Source organism: Mycteria americana, chromosome 9 (assembly GCF_035582795.1).
Source record: "Mycteria americana isolate JAX WOST 10 ecotype Jacksonville Zoo and Gardens chromosome 9, USCA_MyAme_1.0, whole genome shotgun sequence".
In the NCBI taxonomy this organism is placed as follows: Eukaryota; Metazoa; Chordata; class Aves; order Ciconiiformes; family Ciconiidae; genus Mycteria; species Mycteria americana.
The window spans coordinates 34,299,074-34,318,977 of NC_134373.1; the positions used below are offsets into that span (position 1 = coordinate 34,299,074).

The 19,904-nt window shown below is 40.8% G+C and overlaps 1 protein-coding gene across 1 annotated transcript in view; it reads left to right on the plus strand.

Moving 5' to 3' along the window:
* Positions 1 to 379: 379 nt before the first annotated feature.
* The window catches only part of CCDC93 (CCC complex scaffolding subunit CCDC93), a 58,638-nt gene continuing 39,113 nt past the window's right edge, over positions 380 to 19,904 (plus strand). The window contains exons 1-7 of the mRNA XM_075511726.1: positions 380 to 593; positions 1,770 to 1,883; positions 3,598 to 3,692; positions 5,818 to 5,929; positions 11,760 to 11,858; positions 13,306 to 13,362; positions 19,368 to 19,468. Coding sequence (XP_075367841.1) covers positions 552 to 593; positions 1,770 to 1,883; positions 3,598 to 3,692; positions 5,818 to 5,929; positions 11,760 to 11,858; positions 13,306 to 13,362; positions 19,368 to 19,468 — 620 coding nt within the window. The 5' untranslated portion in view covers positions 380 to 551. The remainder of the gene's footprint in view (positions 594 to 1,769; positions 1,884 to 3,597; positions 3,693 to 5,817; positions 5,930 to 11,759; positions 11,859 to 13,305; positions 13,363 to 19,367; positions 19,469 to 19,904) is intronic.

Sequence of the window (19,904 nt, forward strand, 5' to 3'; positions counted from 1 at the left end):
GGCATCCCCCAGCTCACAGAGCACTCAATAACTTGTCCTCCATGCTGGTGAGAGGCCTCACGTCCCCTTGCAAAAGGAAAAAAGGAAGAAAAAAAGAGAAGGGCGAACGCCAGCAGAACACAGGGGAAGTGCCCGGGACCAGCGGGAGCAAGCAGGGAGCGGCGGGCTGTGAGGGGACGGCTCCGCGGCCCACCCCTCGGCCCGGGCGCGGTCGCGGGCACGGGGGCACCGGGGCTCCCCCAGGGGCGCCGCCCCGGGCACTGGCGGGCGGGGGCGGGCGGCGCTCCGGCGGTTGCGCTCCGTGCAGTCAGTCACATGAGCCGCCGGGGAGCCGTGCAGCCCCCGCCCTCCTTCGCCCGCACCCCTTTGGCCGAGAATGGCACGGCCCGGATGCGCTTGTACGCAAGGAGGGTGCGGGCGAACCATTGAGCGGGGGCGGGGGAACCCGGCAGCCGCCGGCTGGGAACACCCCCTTCGCCCGGGCGTTGCGGCGGGGGGAGCGGACGTGACAGGCTGAGCGGCTGGGCGCAGGCTGCCGGAGAGGGAGGGCGATGGTCGTCCCCAGGGGACAGGAGCAGCAGGCCCCCCAGGAGGTACCGTAGCGGCGTCTCTCCAACCCCCCCCCCCCCCGCTCCGGGCAGAGCGGCGTTGGCCAGGCGCGGCCGCCCGCTGTTCCTCCGGCCCCGCTGCACTGGCTTCTCCGGGCTCCTTGCCTGCTCCTTCCCCTCCTCGCCTCCCCGCGGGCTGGGGCGCTGACCGGCCCTCGCCGCCGCTCTGGGGCTGCGCCGGCAGCCCGGGGGTCACTGCTGCACGGCGGGCACGGCCCTGCGCCGTCCCCCGCCTGCGGCCCACCGCCCCGTGAGGTGGGGTCCCTCGGGGCGCGGGGAGCCGGGCCCCTCTCCGCCCCGCTCCCGGGGGAGGCCCTGTGGGGCTGCTGGCAGCGCCTGTGTAGGTCACCTTCTGTGCACCATTACGTTTCCTTGTCCCCTCTGCTTGCGAGGCTTTTCAGGTTTCCGTGGGAGGGGGAGGAGAGAGGGAGGCTGTCGAAAAGATTTTGGGGAAGAGAGGGGAAGAGGGAGGTGGGGAGAGTGTGTAGGTGGGTCCCTGCAGCCCCTGAGGGGGAGACCCAAAGCCCTGTTAGCCGTCTCTCCGGCCTAGGTCTGAGGTGCTCGGGTGCTCTGGGCCTCTAGTAAATCACGTATGTTCTTGGAGCTGTGGGGTTTCACCCGATCACATGGGGACAAAAGCACTGTGATGTGCTGATGAGGCTTTGGAGCACTGAAACTATCCAGGCTGCCCGTCAGAGTTTAGTTTTTGTTACTGCCGTACTTTGCTTAAAATTGCATTACCCAAAAAGTGGAATTCCACATGAGTTTCTCCTCCTGTTTTTGTATATGATTGTAGAAGCGTTATTGTGAGGTGTACAACTTTGTGAACCCTGAAATTGAAACAAATGTGCAAAATTGAGAATAAATTAGCTGTCTTATGGCAATAGGAGCAATCTGTCTAGCTGGAGGCAAACAGCGGGCCAGGAGTTTGAACAGCAAAAGCAGATTAAAGTATTTAACTGAGTGAAAAAGATGTGATGTTAAATCCATGTAGAAATGCATTACCTATTTCTTTAACGTCTTTCAAATTAACAACCAAATTGCTAATGGAAGTCAATGTTTTCCCTGATATGTGGTCTATGTTAAGATAAAGTTTGGAAAACGTTCATTTGAAGAATGAAAGACAAACACTGAATTAGTGTTGTGTTGTTTGTTTGTCAGGTTGAAACAAGAGAAGATGAGGAACAAAACATCAAGTTGACTGAAATTTTGGAACTGTTGGTGGCTGCTGGGTATTTTCGAGCAAGAATCAAAGGATTATCACCCTTTGACAAGGTGAGACCAATGCAGTATTTTTAAAAACCTTTTTTAAGTATATGAGGATTACATATTTTTTACAAGTTAGTTTAGCAGTTCTACGCGATTAAAAGAAAAAAATACTTGGAACACGTGAGTCTTTCCTGTGTAAATAATTCTGCAATTGACCCAGTTTCAGACAGATAGTACCTCCTCAGTCTCGAAAAACGATTTTGTACAGCAAGGCCTGTTTTAAATGAGACAATTGGATGCGAGCTAATTGCTGGTGTGCTTTTTTGTGGGTGTTATGGCCTAAGTTAGAGTCATATATGGGGAATTTTGCCCCTCTTTCAACTGCAGTTAGAATAGCTACAAAGACTTGATACTTGGAGATAGCATGGTAATTTTAAAAAGAATTATTCATTAATGAGAAATGAGGCAATATTTGTCTTGAGAGGCTCTGTGTGAGAGTGGAACAATTAGCCTAGTGAGATTATTTTTGGGCTGTTTTTTCATATCTTTAGAACGTCATGTATGTTAACCTTTCATTGTCCTAGACAGGAAGTATGTGATAGTGACAGTGAGCAAAGTTCAGGTTGAAAAGAGGCTTCTGAATTGTTTTAGTTCTGACTCTGTGGGAAATTCCTGAACCAAGGTTTGAAAACACAGAACTACACCCTTGAAATGGACTTTTCTGTTTTCTGCTGTTTCTTTGATCATAGCACAGCCCTACTTTGCAATACAATTTTAGTTTCTTCAAACTGCTTGGCGTTACTGACCTTAGCTGCTCAGGAGGCTGTGCACACAGACACAAAGTAGTTTCAAGGAGACCACCTTAGGATGCAGTGTTGTTGCGTTTATGTGTAGAAATGGATGCATCAGGTTTATACTTGCCTAAATACAATTGCAAAGTTACCATTTAATGACAATGCTTAACCTTTACAAAAATGAGCATTGCTATAGAAAATGATCTAGCTGCTAATATAAAAGGGATACTGATTAACTGTTTCAGTGGGAATGTGAGAGGGGTAATGTGTCAGAAAACCTTGTACAGAACACCCTAATTTGCTGTGTGATGTTGGCAAGTTATTCCACATTTTAATCCCTTTTTTCTGTTCTTTGCCTTTGCATACTTTTAGCTTATCTTGCATATGTTTATGCAAGGTTGTCTTTAAATATTTATGTAATTTATGTAAAGTTGATGAAATGGCTCGGGAATTTAAATATGCCTAAGTATCTGTAGGAATAGGGCCTGAAATAGAGATTTCTACAGAGCTGGGGATTTCCATTACTATGTTGATACTGTGCCTAGCACTTGGTGTTGCATGTGTCAGCAAGCAAAGAATAATAGTAGCAAAGATGTATATAAAAAGGTAAATATATGAATACAGAAATTATGATCCTTGATAAAATTTGGTACGGTCACTTTTTAAAGATTATGACATTTAACATACTGTCGTGTTTTATCTATTGGGGTTCTTTTAATCCGAGAGCTATTTCAAAACTAATACATAAAGCTAAGAGAGGAATTTAGAATGTCACTAACTGCTCTGATTTTTTTTTTCTGTCATCTTGTATATGTGTATTGTATGTAGAAGTTGATATGTATTCTATGTATATATATTTCTGTCTCTATATAAGATGGAGAAAAGAGTAAGCTGTAGTTTCTAAAATAAATAAAGCTTTTAATATGTGTTTCATTTTACCTCTTCAAATTAAGATGGAACTAACCATGCTGTTGCTCCTTTACTAGGTGGTAGGCGGCATGACGTGGTGCATCACTACTTGCAGCTTTGATATCGATGTTGATTTATTGTTTCAGGAAAACTCTACTATTGGTCAAAAAATGTAAGTTGATTAAATGGCAAGTGTGGTATTTTTTTTCTTCTTAGAAAAGAAGAAGTGGGTGTGGGGGGGAAGTTACCTGATATTTGCTGGTTTATAAGAAGGATTTTTAGTCCATTCTTGCTTTTCAAGACCACATGTTTGCAAATCATTGCACTGGTTTCTGGGTTTCTCAGACTGTAGTTCCACAAACTCTAAAACCAGAAAGAAGCTTATTCCAAAAAAAGCAGTGCTATTCCCCTCTGGGCTGCCATGTTCTTATATCCCTACTAAGCAGTGAAAGCATTTATGTGGCTCCACATTGAACTGGATTGGGAACTGATCCAGATTAAAACCTACCAAAAAAAAAAGGAAAATAGTTTTAACATGATTCAGTTCCTGGATCCGTTTCTCTATGCAGCTGCACAGTTGCTTGTGCTGGCACAAGGGGATGATGCAGAGGCCAAAACAAAGGGCAGAGGGAGACCATGCTGCTGGAAACTGGTGTGCAACATTAGAAGACCTTCCTTGAGTTCTCTATGTCTGCAGCTTTGCTGTGTAAATAACCTCTGATTCTCCTTTATGGTTCTGGGTTGGAATTGTAGGCATCAGCAAACAGAATTTAAAGCATGACACTGTTGCCGAAACAGTTACCTGCCCCATATTGAGGAGTTCCTTCCTGATAGTGGCCCAATGAGACCATTTTGGTTTGATTCATTTCTTCTGCATGGAATTTGCTCATAAGCCAGCTAATTCCTGTATTAGGGAGGTTGTAAAAATTGTTTGTGCTGAGAAAGGGATTACATTCTAAACTACATTATTTATTTAAGCATTTCTGTGATAAAAGAGCCATAATTAAAATTTGCAGGAAGTAAGAATAACCTGTCAAGTTACAGTTGCGTGAAGAGACTTGTTTTCTCAATGTAGTTGAACATCTTTCTGTGCTGTTTTCTTGAAAGTCATTTGGCATCGGCAAGACTGTAACACATTTAAAAACAAAAATTTGTGGTTATTGCCAGCAAACTTGGGGACACTCAAATCATCATAGATAAATAACTACATAAGGCATTGTTAAGTGGACAGAATTAGGTAGAGACTAGGAATGAAGATGGTGGTGGTAGTTTTTATAATTGCCGTCTTTGTTATCCTTAAGAACAGCAGGATAGGAAATAGTTAAGTTGTTCTGAAAATGTTCTGTTATCTTTCCAGCTGACTGGATGCAAAATTGGCAAAACAAAAACCAGGCTCCCCTCCCAAAACAGCAACAATGATTTATTTGTAAATCTAAAGTGTTCAGAGCCACTGTCCATTTGGGCAGTACTGAATATTACTGAGGTCAGTACTGGACCAGTTAATTTTTTTCCTTCATGGAAAAATAGTTCTAGTTTTCCCAGTACAGTGTTCATCCTCAGTGCTGAAACCTGCTTTAAAAATGTGCTTGAAAGCATTGGCAGCAAAAAAAATACCTTGCCCTAAAATAAGGGATTCAGTGGAAGCAGGGTGATGTTCTTGTAGATGAACCCCTTGTGTTAGGATAATCCTTTCACTTTACCAGCTCTTATCTGAGCAAGATGGTTGCCAGCAAATTCAGTTTTACTCACTTCAAAACCATGTGAAGTATACTGTCTATTTAGCTTTTAGGGGTAATATATATTTAAGCTCATTTAAACTCAGTAGTAATGCCAAGATATATTTTGGGAGTTCTGCTAAACAAATTTTTAAGTCCTTACATTTGATTCTGGACTTTCTTTGAGTGCATATCTTTTACTTAGTATAACTGTTCCTAAAGCTAGTGTTTCTTCATGTGTGCATATATTATAATATGCAAAGGTGTTTGTAGATATATCTTACATGGGCATTTCATCTGACCAGACATGCAGGTCTTAAAATTTTGTGTGTAATACTATAAATGAAATCACAAGCTAGGAGCCTGCAAGAGGGGTTTAATCACCTCTTCACAGACTAATAATATGTATAGTACAATGTAAAAGCTATTTTGTAAATGAAAGTTTGATTGCTTTTCACAGCTGTATACAATTGAAGCCACTAGAGGGAACCTTCTAACTACTAACTGTTTGCAAAAATAATTTCTAATTTACAAAAGAAAATTGTAGCATATATACATGTGTGGTTTTTGTTGTTTTAATAGTGCCTTAACTGAAAAAATTGTGTCAGTATTACCAAAAATGAAGTGTCCTCATCGTTTGGAACCACATCAGATCCAGGGACTGGATTTCATTCATATATTTCCTGTTGTACAGGTAATAATTTTGTGATGTATCGATACTGTGCTGAAAAAGGCCATAAAACTTACATAAAAATTTTAACAAAATCTGTATTATTGTTTGGCTCTTTAACTTCAGAATGAATAATCCCAGAGAAGTAGTTTAAATGAATGTTTTTAAAGAATTGAGTGACGTTATGGATGACAGAATGAAGTATTATTTGATCTACATTTAAGAAAAACACAAAACAAACTCTTTAAATTCTTTGAAATGGAGTCAGATTCTGCCTTTTGTGGAACGTCTGCTTAAAGAAACTAAAGTTTAAGCTGTTTTCAGAATCTGATAAACTACTTTGCTGGACTAGGAAATAGAACAAGTATCTTGCAGTCTATGTTTAAACTTATGGAGTAAGTTGTGCAGATAGTCACTCAATCAAAAGGATATGAATGAGGCGAAAGCCAGCTGGGGTAGTTTCTTTAAGCATAATTCATTGTTCATTCGTATCACTTAAAAACTATGGGTGGAAAAATGACTTGATCTGACATGTCACCCTATTGCTGTGTATTTGTTGAGCAACACTAACTGACCATGTGCATGCTCGTAGTTCTCCATTTTATTAAGGTTTAAGCTAACACATGATGTGTTCTAGTTAGGTGTGGTATCTTGAGAATCCTTGGTATGTTGTTACGATTTTTTGATTTTACTTTCATCTGCACACAGAAGTGTATCTTTGATAAACAGGGAAAATGAAGACTGTTAAGCAAGCTTCTTTTTCATTAAATATCTTCTTACCGCCTGCCTGTGAAAGAATTTAGCAAGTAAGAGTTTAATCTAAATTCCAGTTTGTAAGAAGTGGGGAAAACTTCCTGTTTTCTCTTTCTTGTTATCTTCTAGTAGGGGGCTCCTGAGGAAAACCACACTTAACTTTTTGTGGTGAGTGCAGTTATGTGGAGTGCGCTACTGTTATACAGCTTTCAAGCTGTGCTCATGCTGCCTAAGGTGGAAAGTTTGTATCTTGTTAATGTGAGTTTTAACTTCTAAACTTGCATTTTCCTACCAAAAAAAACCCAAAAAACCAAAACCCACCCAATCCAGGTTAATTTCTTGCCCTGGTCACTTCATGATAATGATGATCATAATGATTGGTTACATTTATCAAATACAAGACTTCTCTCACAGGAAAAATAATTCTTCTCCTAAAGTGAGAACATAAACTATTACTTCTGCTGTAAAAACTATAGCACTAGGTATTCTTTTCTCTGACCTGCTTTATCCAAAATCCTGATTTGGGATATTACCTCGGGAAAGGAGAAACATTAATTCTAAGCAGGGAGGAAATCGGCTTCTAGATTTCTCTGAGAGCAGTGATTCTCAGTATTAGTAGCTGGCCAGTAGGTGGTATATCTAATCCATACTTGGTGAAGAAGTCTTTCTTGATGAGCTTAGTTTTTTTTATGTAGAGGATGTTTTTTAGAAATTGTGACTTTCTGTCAGGTCCCTGTGAAGTTCTGCCTGCTCCAGACACAGTTGGTTCCTCATTTGTCCCAATCAAGACAGGCTTTCAAGAAAACTTTTGTTGGTGTCACCAGTATACTGTGTTCTGAAAAAGACCATGCAAAAGCTATAATAGGCTGTCCACACCATGGCATGTAGGAATTATGTATTTGATAATGACACTTTACTCAATGCCCTGTTAAATTCAAGATTTCACTTGCTATCTGTAAATCTCAAATCAGCCCCCAAATGATACAGAAGCTCTTCCCTCCACCTGGCATTGTGTCCCAATAGCTCTTGCACTGTGCAAGCTACTCTGATGAACTTGATGGGATGAATTTAGATGAATCCTTCCCTACAGGGAGAAGTTAGATTGAGTTGGCTCACTGCCATAGACTGTAGCAGAACTTAAAAAAAAAAAGAAAAAAAAAGAAAAAGCCTAAAAAAATTCCAGTGGCCAGAAATGGTACTGTTCTTCCTAGTAAATTCTACTTATGTTCACAGAGAAAAGTATGTACACAATCTTGTGTTGAGATGTGCTTTGTAATTAATAGTCTGCATTTTCGTCTCTCTTGTCATCATCTTCCCCTCACTTTCCAGGGGTTCATGGTTATAGCACAGAAAACTGTTACTGGTTCAAACTTGGATCCCAAGATTGATCTGATCTCTTATGTGACCTCCTGCACAGGCTGTCAACAGCCCACAAGATTTATCTTCTCCAACATTTTTTAAAATGTACTTCAATCTCTTGTGGCTTTTTGTGTGGTCTTATAAATGTCAGAAGAAGTCTTTTTTTCTTATACAGGCATGTGGTTCTTCTTGAACACTTCAAAGGCTTGAAGATATGTCTTTTCACGGTGGAGCTGTAGTTTTTGAAAACAATAAGTGATCTATAGTAGGAAAATTTGATAGAAATGCGTATAACCTAGCTGTAATGGCTTCTACCTGGAGTACAGCCGAGATTAATGAGATGAGATCGTGTTCCAAGTGGTGTCTTCTGTCAGAGTATAACGGACAAATGATACAAAACAGGTTCAGTGTTGGGTCCTAGCACTGAGAGCCCAGAACATTTTCTGTTCAACTTCTAATTGCTTCAAGTGCCAGCAGAGTTCCAGCCCATCTCTTCCCCCTCAGACTGATAGAGATGGGTGTTGTGAACAGTTCAAGCTTGCTTTGTAGAAGGATGACCATACCATAGCCCACAGACTGTATAAAAGCCACCTGGACTGTCCGTTTGTTTTAAAGTATGCTCCTAAGGACTTCTTTGGAGTAGAGAGGGATGGACGTGTATGCATGCAGAGTATAATCCCATTTTTGTATACATGCTGTAAATCCAATGCTTCCTAGAACTGAGGGATTTATTATTTATTCAGTATGGCCTGCTCGGTAGAAGGACAACATTGATAGCTTTTAGAGTACAGTAGAGTTTTGAGTTTTTTGAATGTAGAACAGGATGTATGTTGTGCTGGCTGGCACAGCTGAGCTCTTGGTCTGGTGAGTTGTGAGGTGTGCAGGCTATTTCATGGTATAGATGAAAACAAAGCCAGAAAACTAACATTCCTTTGTTTCGTGAACTACTGCTGTGTATTTTTCTATATTATGTATTCTGTATTTTGATAACATAATGTTATTAATGTTTAACAAGTAATAACAATGAATACTATAGATAATATAACTACTTAGTGTGGTGAAATGTACTTTGTTAAAACATATTTTTAGCTTAAGTAGTAGATTTCTTGTGCTAGGATCTAGGGTTTATGCCACTCAGATTTTTGGGAGGGCACTTTAGGGGTTGGGGGGGGGGATTTTTTTTTTTTTTTTTCCCCTCCTTAAAGATGCAAGCTAAAAGAATAATGTTTCAAGTGGCCCACATCCATTTCTATCATAGAATTATAGAATCGTTTAGGTTGGGAAAGATCTTTAAGATCATCAAGTCCAACTGTAAACCTAACACTACCAAGACCACCACTAAGCCATGTCCCTAAGCACCACATCTACCTATCTTTTAAATACGTCCAGAGATGGGGACTCAACCACTTCCCTGGGCAGCCCCTTCCAATGCTTGACAACCCTTTCAGTGAAGAAATTGTTCCTAACATCCAATCTAAACCTCCCCTGGCGCAGCTTGAGGCCATTTGCTCTCATCCTATCACTTTTTACCTGGGAGAAGAGACCGACACCCACCTGTCTACACCCTCCTTTCAGGTAGTTGTAGAGAGCGATAAGGTCTCCCCTCAGCCTCCTTTTCTCCAGGCTAAACAACCCCAGTTCCCTCAGCCGCTCCTCACAAGACTTTTGCTCTAGCCTCTTCACCAGCTTCGTTGCCCTTCTCTGGACACGCTCCAGCACCTCAATATCTCTCTTGTAGTGAGGGGCCCAAAACTGAACACGGTATTCGACGTGCGGCCTCACCAGTGCCGAGTACAGGGGGACCATCACTTCCCTAGTCCTGCTGGTCACACTATTTCTGCTACAAGCCAGGATGCCATTGGCTTTCTTGGCCACCTGGGAATGCTGCTGGCTCATGTTCAGCTGGCTGTCAACCAACACCCCCAGGTCCTTCTCTGCTAGGCAGCTTTCCAGCCACTCTTCCCCAAGCCTGTAGCGTTGCATGGGGTTGTTGTGACCCAAGTGCAGGACCTGGCACTTGGCCTTGTTGAACCTCATACAATTGACCTCAGCCCATCGATCCAGCCTGTCCAGGTCCCTCTGCAGAGCCTGCCTCCCCTCAAGCAGATCAACACTCCCACACAACTTGGTGTCATCTGCAAACTTACTGAGGGTGCACTCGATCCTCTCATCCAGATCATGGATAAAGATATTAAACAGAACTGGCCCCAACACAGAGCCCTGGGGAACACCGCTTGTGACCGGCTGCCAGCGGGATTTAACTCCATTCACCACAACTCTTTGGGCCCGGCCATCCAGCCAGTTCTTTACCCAGCGAAGAGTTCACCTGTCCAAGCCATGAACAGCCAGTTTCTCCAGGAGAATGCTGTTGGAAACAGCGTCAAAGGCTTTACTAAAGTCTAGGTAGACAACATCCACAGCCTTTCCCTCATCCACTAAGTGGTTCACCTTGTCATAGAAGGAGATCAGGTTGGTCAAGCAAGACCTGCCTTTCCTAAACCCATGCTGACTGGGCCTGATCACCTGTACGTGCCTGCCGTGTGATGGCACTCAAGATGATCTGCTCCATAACCTTCCCCAGCACCGAGGTCGGGCTGACAAGCCTGTAGTTCCGCGGATCCTCCTTCTGGCCCTTCTTTTGTGATGGACGTCACATTTGCTAACCTCCAGTCAACTGGGACCTCCCCAGTTAGCCAGGACTGCTGATAAATGATTGAAAGTGGCTTGGGGAGCATTTCTGCCAGTTCCTTCAGTACCCTCCGGTGGAGCCCATTTGGCCCCATAGACTTTTGTGTGTCTATGGGGTGCAGCAGGTCACTCACCATTTCCCCTTGGATTATGGGGGCTTCATTCTGGTCCCCGTCCCTGTCTTCTGACTCAGGAGCCTGGGTAGCCAGAGAACAACTGGTCTTACTATTAAAGACTGAGGCAAAGAAGGCATTAAGTATTCCACAGATGCTCGTCGTTTTCCTTTTTGGAATTATTTTATTGAAGATATCCAATTTTTGGATTACAGAAATTTTATTGGCAAAATTTCAATAAACTTTGCATATGATTGTGAAGATTTCATATGTTTTTGTTTATAAATGAATTTGTCAACTAAGAATTCCTAATAGTTGAAATTTGCAATAGAATTTTCTTTCCATACTTACTATAAGAAATTAATTAGAATGTAAAACAATTCGGTACATGAGAAGTTACAGTGCAAGCTAAATAAAGGGGAAATAGTGCAACAAAATAACTAATTTTACAATACACGATTTGCAAATAACATTCAGAAAAGTGGGTTTTTTGGGGGATGCTCCAAGGAGTTTATAAAGGAAGGCAGTTTGATCTTCTTTGGACTTTCGAATCCCACTGTAGTATGAACAGTATGGCTCCTTGAGGTTTGTATGGTTCAATATAGTTCAACAGGTTGAATAATATTTAGGTTTTTATATGTAACACTTTGATTATAAGAAAAGACATGGTTTCTTAGCTTGGGCATTATCTGATTGCTCTACTGAGCTTTTTAGTACATTGAAGAAGAGCAAACATGAATTTTATAAAATAGGTAATGCTGAATCATTTTATTAGGAGTAGATCCCTGAGTTACCATGTTTACAAATAAATGTTCTCGTTTGTGTGCTTAAAATGTGCTTTTAGCTTTTATCATGTATTACAAATAAGTATGCAGTAGTTAGGTGTTTGCTGCTGTTATTCTTCCCCTTTCCACTGATACAAACTTTTCCCCCCCCCCCAGTGGCTGGTGAAACGTGCAATAGAAACAAGGGAAGAAATGGGAGACTATATCCGTTCTTACTCTATATCACAGTTTCAAAAAAGTCATAGACTGCCAGAGGTAAGATCAAGCCAGTTCTTGTTTCTATTATAATATGTCAAATGCTCAGGTGCAGTATGTCAAATGCATATGTCAAATGCTCAGTGATTTCAGAGCTTCACAGCTCTGAAATCAGCACAATATACCGGAGTTGCCTTTGCTATCATTATATTAATCGGTCCTAGAGGACTCCATGTGCAGATTCAGTTGGGAAGAAAATTAAAACATTATTATGACAGAGAGTTCATAGATATTGGTTAACTTTTGCTTAATAGTTGCCTTAGTTTTTTCTGCAATATTTGCTACTTCTCTGTCAGTCTGGCTTGCCCGGTAGCTCGCTTCTGGAGTGGATATAGAGCTCTGTGCAGTGTATCCAGGCAAACCATATGACTGGAGCTACATTGCCTGAAATGTGTTCGAGAACACCCGGTGTGCCGTGGGGAAGTTGATCTAGCTAAATGAGAATTGTTATGCTGTTAATACTCATAACATAACTTGGGTTTTTTTTTCGAGTGCTCATGGTCAGCTCTTGCCTCCCTGTATCCAGCCCCCAAAATTTGTTCTTGAAAACTAGATTCCTAAAAAACTTCATTCAAAAACTGAACTCGGGGAGAGACTGAGAGGGACAGGTTTGGGTTAAAAGGAAATACATATGTCTCTATAAAATGAGTGCCAGAGGACTGAGAGGTGCAGTTTTATCTAGAAGTGTAGTGGTAAGAGTAATTTTGCACTGTTTGAGATACCTTGATCATATTCCTTCTCCTTCTGGTAACAGTCAAATGCTGCCCGCTTTGAATTTACATGCTTAGAACAGTGTTGTGATCCTCTCTTCTTCCTGTTCTGCAGTAACGATATGAAGGTTCCTTGGTGTAGGAGGAGAGCTGGAATGAGCTTGGATTTGTGCCTATAGTGCAGAGCCATCAGTTCTGTTTGTGAATATCCGAAGGCAATTCCATATTTAAAACCTAGAACCCAAGTTTTGTCTCTAATTCAGTAACAGCATTAGAGGTAGATGTCCCTAGTATTGGGAAAGACAGATGGATTTTATTAGCTTGAGGTGTCTGGATTTTGTTTTGGTTTTTTTGATTGTTTTTAATGCTTAGAAACTAAAATAACACTAGGGGAAACTTCTCTTTTCCACATTAAGCCTAGCCCAACTTCATTTCTTCATAATGTAGTAATGATTGGAGATCCCAGTAGTGGGCTGGGATTGCATTTGTGTCAGGTACTGTATAAGCAGAGAGCAGAAAGACTACAGATCTGGATACAGTTTTAAAGACCTACCTATCTATCTGATGAGAGAAGCAAGTATTTTTCTGTGTTACAGGAAATCACTAACACTTCACCAAATAATTGGGCAGCTCAGTTAGAAACTATTTGACAACTTTGTTTGCAAAACTCATTACAGTGTTCGAGATTTAATCTCCATTCCTGGTATTTTTTAATCACCTCCATTAATGTCTTGCAGGATGACGAATTTATGCAAAGAAAAGAGAAGGCTATCAAAACTGTTACTGATATCTTTGTAAGTATGTTAGATCTTTATAATCAAGAAGCAAGTGGTTTTAATAATGAAATGGTGGTGGTTAATTCTGTTTAATGCAGCCAATACTGGGTTTTCTCATGAGAAGGTCCCAATTAAGTTACATGTTGAGCTTCATTCTTAGAACAGGTCTCAAATGCCAACATATCAGATTGAAAACCTTTTAAGTGTGCATTGTATGAGTAGATAAACCGTATCAGCTGCCTGCACGGAGAGTATGGAGTTCCACGCTATCAAACAAAAGTCACAAGGTAGCTTACAGGCTATTAAACCCTCAGTAGACAAGTGTTTGTTTGAAGCTATCAGCAGTTGTACTATTTATCTTGAAATTAATCAAAATGGCAATGATCTCCTCAATTTAAATGTCTGTATTTCAGAACTTCTCTTTTTTACTTCTTGTAATTGACAGTGAAAATACATAGCCTACTTTGGAAACGTTTTCTTCAAGTAGCAAATGTTGGTTGGGAAAGGTGGTATCGCTTGTGTTCTCCATCTTCAGATGCAGATCTTCTAACTCTTGGTTAAATTGTTTGTTTATATTTTTGAAAGCTTGTTCATGAACGGTACCAGGAGTGACATGTAAAATACATAGGCTATATCACTGTCTCATACCTGAATTCAGATGCCTAGCTAGCAGCTTGAATTTCTGTCCTTGCTTTCCCTCTAATTTCCCTGTTTGCTTGTGACTATCAATTTGCCATTTCTGACTCTAACAGTTCTCTACCTTTTTGGTTGGTTGTTTTGTTTTGTTTTGGGTTTTTTTGACCATCTTGATAAATTCACATGCCAGCATTTGAAAAGGGATGAGAAATCTGGGTATGTTTTGAATGGGACACTTCCAAGGCTCTTCAATAGATGGTGAAACCCCACTCTTCTGAGAAAATCAGTGCTATTTCAGGTGGCTCTAGTTAGACACCCTAAACTCTTTGCCCATGGATAGAGGTGTTAAGTGCCAGTATAACAAGCTATACGATAGTTTGCATAATGAACCAGACAAGTCATCTTACTGTTTTGTCATGTTTTGGAGGTAGTTGTTTTTCCATATTAACGACCTAAGTGCTGCTGAGCCTAATATATGTGGTTGAGTTACAGTGTATGTTTATAAAAAAACATTGATATGAAAGTCTCCAGGTGATGACCAATGCAAATCCCTTGTTAATCTATTTGAATAATTACTCTTGCTTTGAAAATTTCAATTACAGTCTCTAACTGTTGTTCCCCATGGTTTGGTTGTTTTTTTTAATTATTAGCAGTCTTACAATGAGTCTTTTACTACAACCAGCAACACTTGTCTTTCCAGTGAGATCTGTTTTCTGTTTTACAAGTTAGCTCCCCTTGTAAATGGGTATTATTGTTTTGTTTGTGAACTTGTATAACCCTTTAAATTGAGAGAGAATGCAAACCCGTGTAAGAAAGCAAATTCCAAATGTGTGTTGTATCAAGTAGCACTTGCAATTCATTGCGCTTCTGCTTATTTGCAATTTTCCGAATAATTGTCCTAATTTTTCAGGTGTTTCAAGTGTGTCCATTTTCTGTCTGCATTGTCTTTAAATAGCACTGAAGATTCTGTATCCAAGTGGCTGGTACCAGCCTTGTCACTGAAGAGACAGAAACAAAGTAATCACAATGCTTTTATGAAACACCAGTACCTAGAATTTTTAGTGTCCTTTAAAAACAACCAGAAGATATTTGATTAACAGTGATGAAGGGATCCCTTTGGTTGCTGAGGAACAGAGGTTTCAAGGCTCAGTTTTTATGTTCTAATAATTTGGGGTTTTAAGTTTGTTCTGTTTCATTAATGCATTTATTTAGGAGAACTTGTCTGAAAAGAAGGAATGCAATCTACTTTCAGTGTGCAGTTACCTAGTAAATGTCAGGTCAGTTCAAGTGCCTTGTCCAAAGTCCCATGGTGCTTGGTTGAGTTTCCTTAACGTATCTGCCTGCGTGTTACATATCTACCTGCACTGTCTCCCACAGCATTCTCCTGGAGAAGCTGGCAGCTCATGGCTTAAGGGGGTGTACTCTTCACTGGTTAAAAAAACTGGCTGGATGGCCGAGCCCAGAGAGTTGTGGTGAATGGAGTTAAATCCAGCTGGCAGCCGGTCACAAGCAGTGTTCCCCAGGGCTCTGTGTTGGGGCCAGTTCTGTTTAATATCTTTATCAATGATCTGGATGAGGTGATCAAGTGCACCCTCAGTAGGTTTGCAGACGACACCAAGTTGGGCAGGAGTGTTGATCTGCTTGAGGGTAGCAAGGCTCTGCAGAGGGATCTGGACAGGCTGGATCGATGGGCTGAGGCCAACTGTATGAGGTTTAACAAGGCCAAGTGCAAGGTCCTGCACTGGAGTCACAGCAACCCCATGCAACGCTGCAGGCTTGGGGAAGAGTGGCTGGAAAGCTGCCCAGCAGAGAAGGACCTGGGGGTGTTGGTTGACAGCCAGCTGAACATGAGCCAGCAGTGTGCCCAGGTGGCCAAGAAAGCCAATGGCATCCTGGCTTGTATCAGAAATAGTGTGACCAGCAGGACTAGGGAAGTGATCGTGCCCCTGTACTTGGCACTGGTGAGGCCGCATCTCGAATGCTGTGTTCAGTTTTGGGCCTCTCACTACAAGAAAGACATTGAGGTGCTGGAGCATGTCCAAAGACAGGCAACAAAGCTGTTGCTGTGTCTTCACAGCTGCCTGTGAAGGGTCTGGAGCAAAAGTCTTATGAGGAGCGGCTGAGGGACCTGGGGTTGTTTAGCCTGGAGAAAAGGAGGCTGAGGGGAGACCTTATTGCTCTCTACAACTACCTGAAAGGAGGTTGTAGCGAGGTGGGTGTCGGTCTCTTCTCCCAAGTAACAAGCGATAGGACAAGATGAAATGGCCTCAATTTGCGTCAGGAGATGTTTAGACTGGAGGATGTTAGGAACAATGTCTTTACTGAAAGGGTTGTCAAGCCTTGGAAGGGGCTGTCCAGAGAGGTGGTTGAGTCCCCATCCATGGACGAATTCAAAAAATGTGTAGATGTGGCATTTCAGGACATGGTTTAGTAGTCATGGAGGTGTTGGGTTGACAGTTGAACTAGATGATCTTAGAGGTCTTTTCCAACCTTAATGATTCTATGATTCTGTGTTTTCTGAAATTGCTTTTTAGAGCTCACAGAGAATGACATGGTAAAGGTGAAGCAGGTACATGTATGCCAGATCAGGTGTTTCTTTGCTGGTTGAAGCCAGTGAATTGGTTTTCACTTGCCCACTGTATTAGAGCCGTTGTTACTTTAAAATTCATAGGTCATGGTCCTGGAATCAGATATGCATGTGTCTAGTTCTGCAGCTAAGGGAATAGTTCCATATTCAGGGTCCAAGAATGAAACAGATAATGGAAAGGAAAACAAGGTACAGTCTTAAAAGTTTGGTGGTATTTTGCACCATTCAGCTAGCCTGTCCGAGTATCTCTGAATATCTCTATCTGTAGGGTTGATAAAGGTGTATTCTGTCTTCTCCTCTGGATCACAGATCTCTAGTTTTTAGGTGCATCTTCATGGTAGATAAAGTTTCGACATTTGTTCATCACTGCTCAGGGTATCATTAGACAAACACCTCTTCCTTAAATATATGAGCTCTGTCAGGATTATTTCTCAGCAGCTGGCACCTCATCTTCTTAATGGAAGATTAGTTCATGAGATCTCTTAAGGCATCAAGACATGAGTGCACTCTAGAAGAACACACAGTGAATTTTTAGGGGAGAAAGTGCACAAGCTTTCCTATCTGTCCATAGCAACTGGAAGAAGGAGAAGGTGGCTATTAGATGAAGGCTTTTTCACAGGTCACCTTTAAGTGATTGTGCATTGCAATTGGAAGAGAAATCCACTTGTGTAAAAGAGGACCAGCAAGTCTGAAAGATTAGTCTGTTGTATGAATTCATTATTATAACTCTGGTCTAAGGACCTACTCTGCTCTTCGCAAGGGGACGATACAATGAGATTTATGGTCACGACCAGGTCTAAAGGTTAGAAAAGGGAATATTAAATATCAGTAATGGTTATTGGAATAAGAACTACTGCCACTGAAAGGTGACTATGTAGTGAATTGAGATTATCTTGCAGTGGTTTTGCTCAGCTACTCAATTATCTGATGCCAAGACTAATGTTTATGGTATGATGCCTACACTTTATATAGAACAGATATAATATAGAATGCCACTGTAAAAGCTATAATTGCTTTTATGACTTGCATTGCTTTTCTGTAGGTGTGAAAGTACATTTTGTGGGAGATTGTTGATCATAAAAAGCTTTTTCATGTGACAGGCAAAAATGTAGCAAGATTTAATAGCTGGAAACCAAGATGACAGAAATTCAGATTAGAAATGAAGTAAAAATTGCAAAGGGTAACTGACAAATTTAGGAGAAACTTGCCAAGGAATACTGTCCATTTTTACTTGTTTGAAATCTCTGCTTTGGTATTATGTGTCTTTGAAAAAAGTTGAAAGCTATTTCAGCAATGTTATGGTGCAGGAATTGCGTGTTGAAAATAATAGTTTGTGTTGTACAAAAAGTCAGATCAAGCAAAAGAATAATCTTCCTTTTTAATTTTCTTTTAGAATCTTTGCAACTTCTTGCATTGAATCTTTTGTCCCATGTGAACAGGGTTTTCTGAAGTTAAATGTATATATGGAAAGCCCAAGCTCTGATTTCAACTCTTGTTTTTGTAACATATTTGTTCTGAGCATTCTGAGCCTCGCCCTCAAAGAATTGAGAAGATATGAATGTAAAACAGACCAGAAGAGGGGGGTGTTCCCTTTTGCTGCTGGTTATTTGATGGTGATGTTGAAGTTTTTCTCTGCTGTGATGAGGGCTGGAATTTCAATTCAGAAAAAGGAGAAGAGAAAATGTCATCTAGTTGATTGGGGGGGACACTTTTTAAAAAATATCAATTGCAGTAAAAAAAAAATCTTTGAGACCACAGGTTCTTGGTTAGTTTTTTTTCAGTATCCTTGCTAGCAGGATAGCACTAAATGCTAGACTTCAATTAACTTCAAAATCTTTGTTCCAGCAACAGAAATGTTGCATTACAGACTTACTGCGCCGTAATCTTTCACCAAACAAACAGCAAAAATTATTCCAGTCAAAGTAAATGTTATCTTGGTTCTAATTTGGGGAAAGCTGAGGGTCTCATGATTATTTTGTGTTTGGTCTGGTTTTTGGTATTGTTTTGTTTGTCCTTGAGGCAGAATAATTTTTCTAATGTTGTTATTCAGACTTTTATAGTGACATAGTTGATCTATATGGAAGGAGGAAGAAAAAAAAGTACTTTAATATAGGCCAGATTTACAGTGCTATAACAGTTGTGTTTATGTTAACAGTCAGGATAGCAGCTCTGTACTTTTGTTTCCATTTTGTTTTTAAATTAGAAGTAGCTCTATCAGCACAAAATAGTACTTGTGAATTCTTGTTTTATTTGATGGCCTGTTGTCCAGCTATAGGATCACATTGGGCTAGCATGAGATCGAATTATTTTAGTATCAAACTTCTTAAGATATTTTTGTTCCTTAAATTGCAATAAAATCTGCTTTAATTCCATTGTAACCTGTGATCATTGAGTAGATGATAATTACAGTTAATTATCTAATAAGAGATTAAAAATAGAATTAACTCTCAAAGGAGGTAGCATTTCTAGACGCTGGCATTATCAGCTAAATCATAGAGCCTTTTTAAATGGATGTTGATTTTGTTATTTTTGACTCTAATGTGATGGAGGAAGTGGTTAAAGAAATCATACTTGTTTTTAAACACCCATTTATAATTTTTTTAAAACCTGGAAAGTCTGGTCCTATAGCAAATTGTTTAGAAGTAAATTCAGTAAGATTTTATCATGTAATTCCCAAAAGAGAAAGTGAAGGACGTTTATTTGGGTAAGTGTATTGAGTTATGTATCGCTATAGATAACAAGCCTTCATTTATTTTAGAAAAGCCTTTTACAAGCTCTGCATTCATTCACTGTCTTACAGGAGGTTTACAAACCCCAGAGAAAATATAAACGTCAGAAGGGAGCTGAAGAACTGCTAGATGAGGAATCAAAGGTTCATGCTACGCTTCTGGAATATGGCAGGTGAAAGGCTTCATTTAATTGTCTGTGGGTTTTGTATTGTGTGTATATAGAAGCATTCTGTATAAAATTTGGATTGTGAGGTTTTTTGCTACTACTTGAGAATCAAACTGTTTCAGATTCACTCCTGTTTGGTTTCAGATTTTGTTTGCTTACCCTATAAATTCTCTGGGGACTGGACAGTCCTCATATGTATGAACAATGTTTTGTACAATGGGAGCCTAAGTTCTGACTTTATGTTGCTGGTAGGGTATGTTTATTTAACATACTTGTTCTTGGCTTCATGAAAATGGCTTAAATTCATGATGCTTCTAGGTAGCGTCTGTCAATCAATATTGCCTCTTTGCAAGCAGTCCCTGCAAAGTGGGGAAAAAGGAGCTGAAGTTACTGCTTCTTTTTGTAGTTCTAATGTGGTTGCTACATCAGGAGGCTGAGTCAT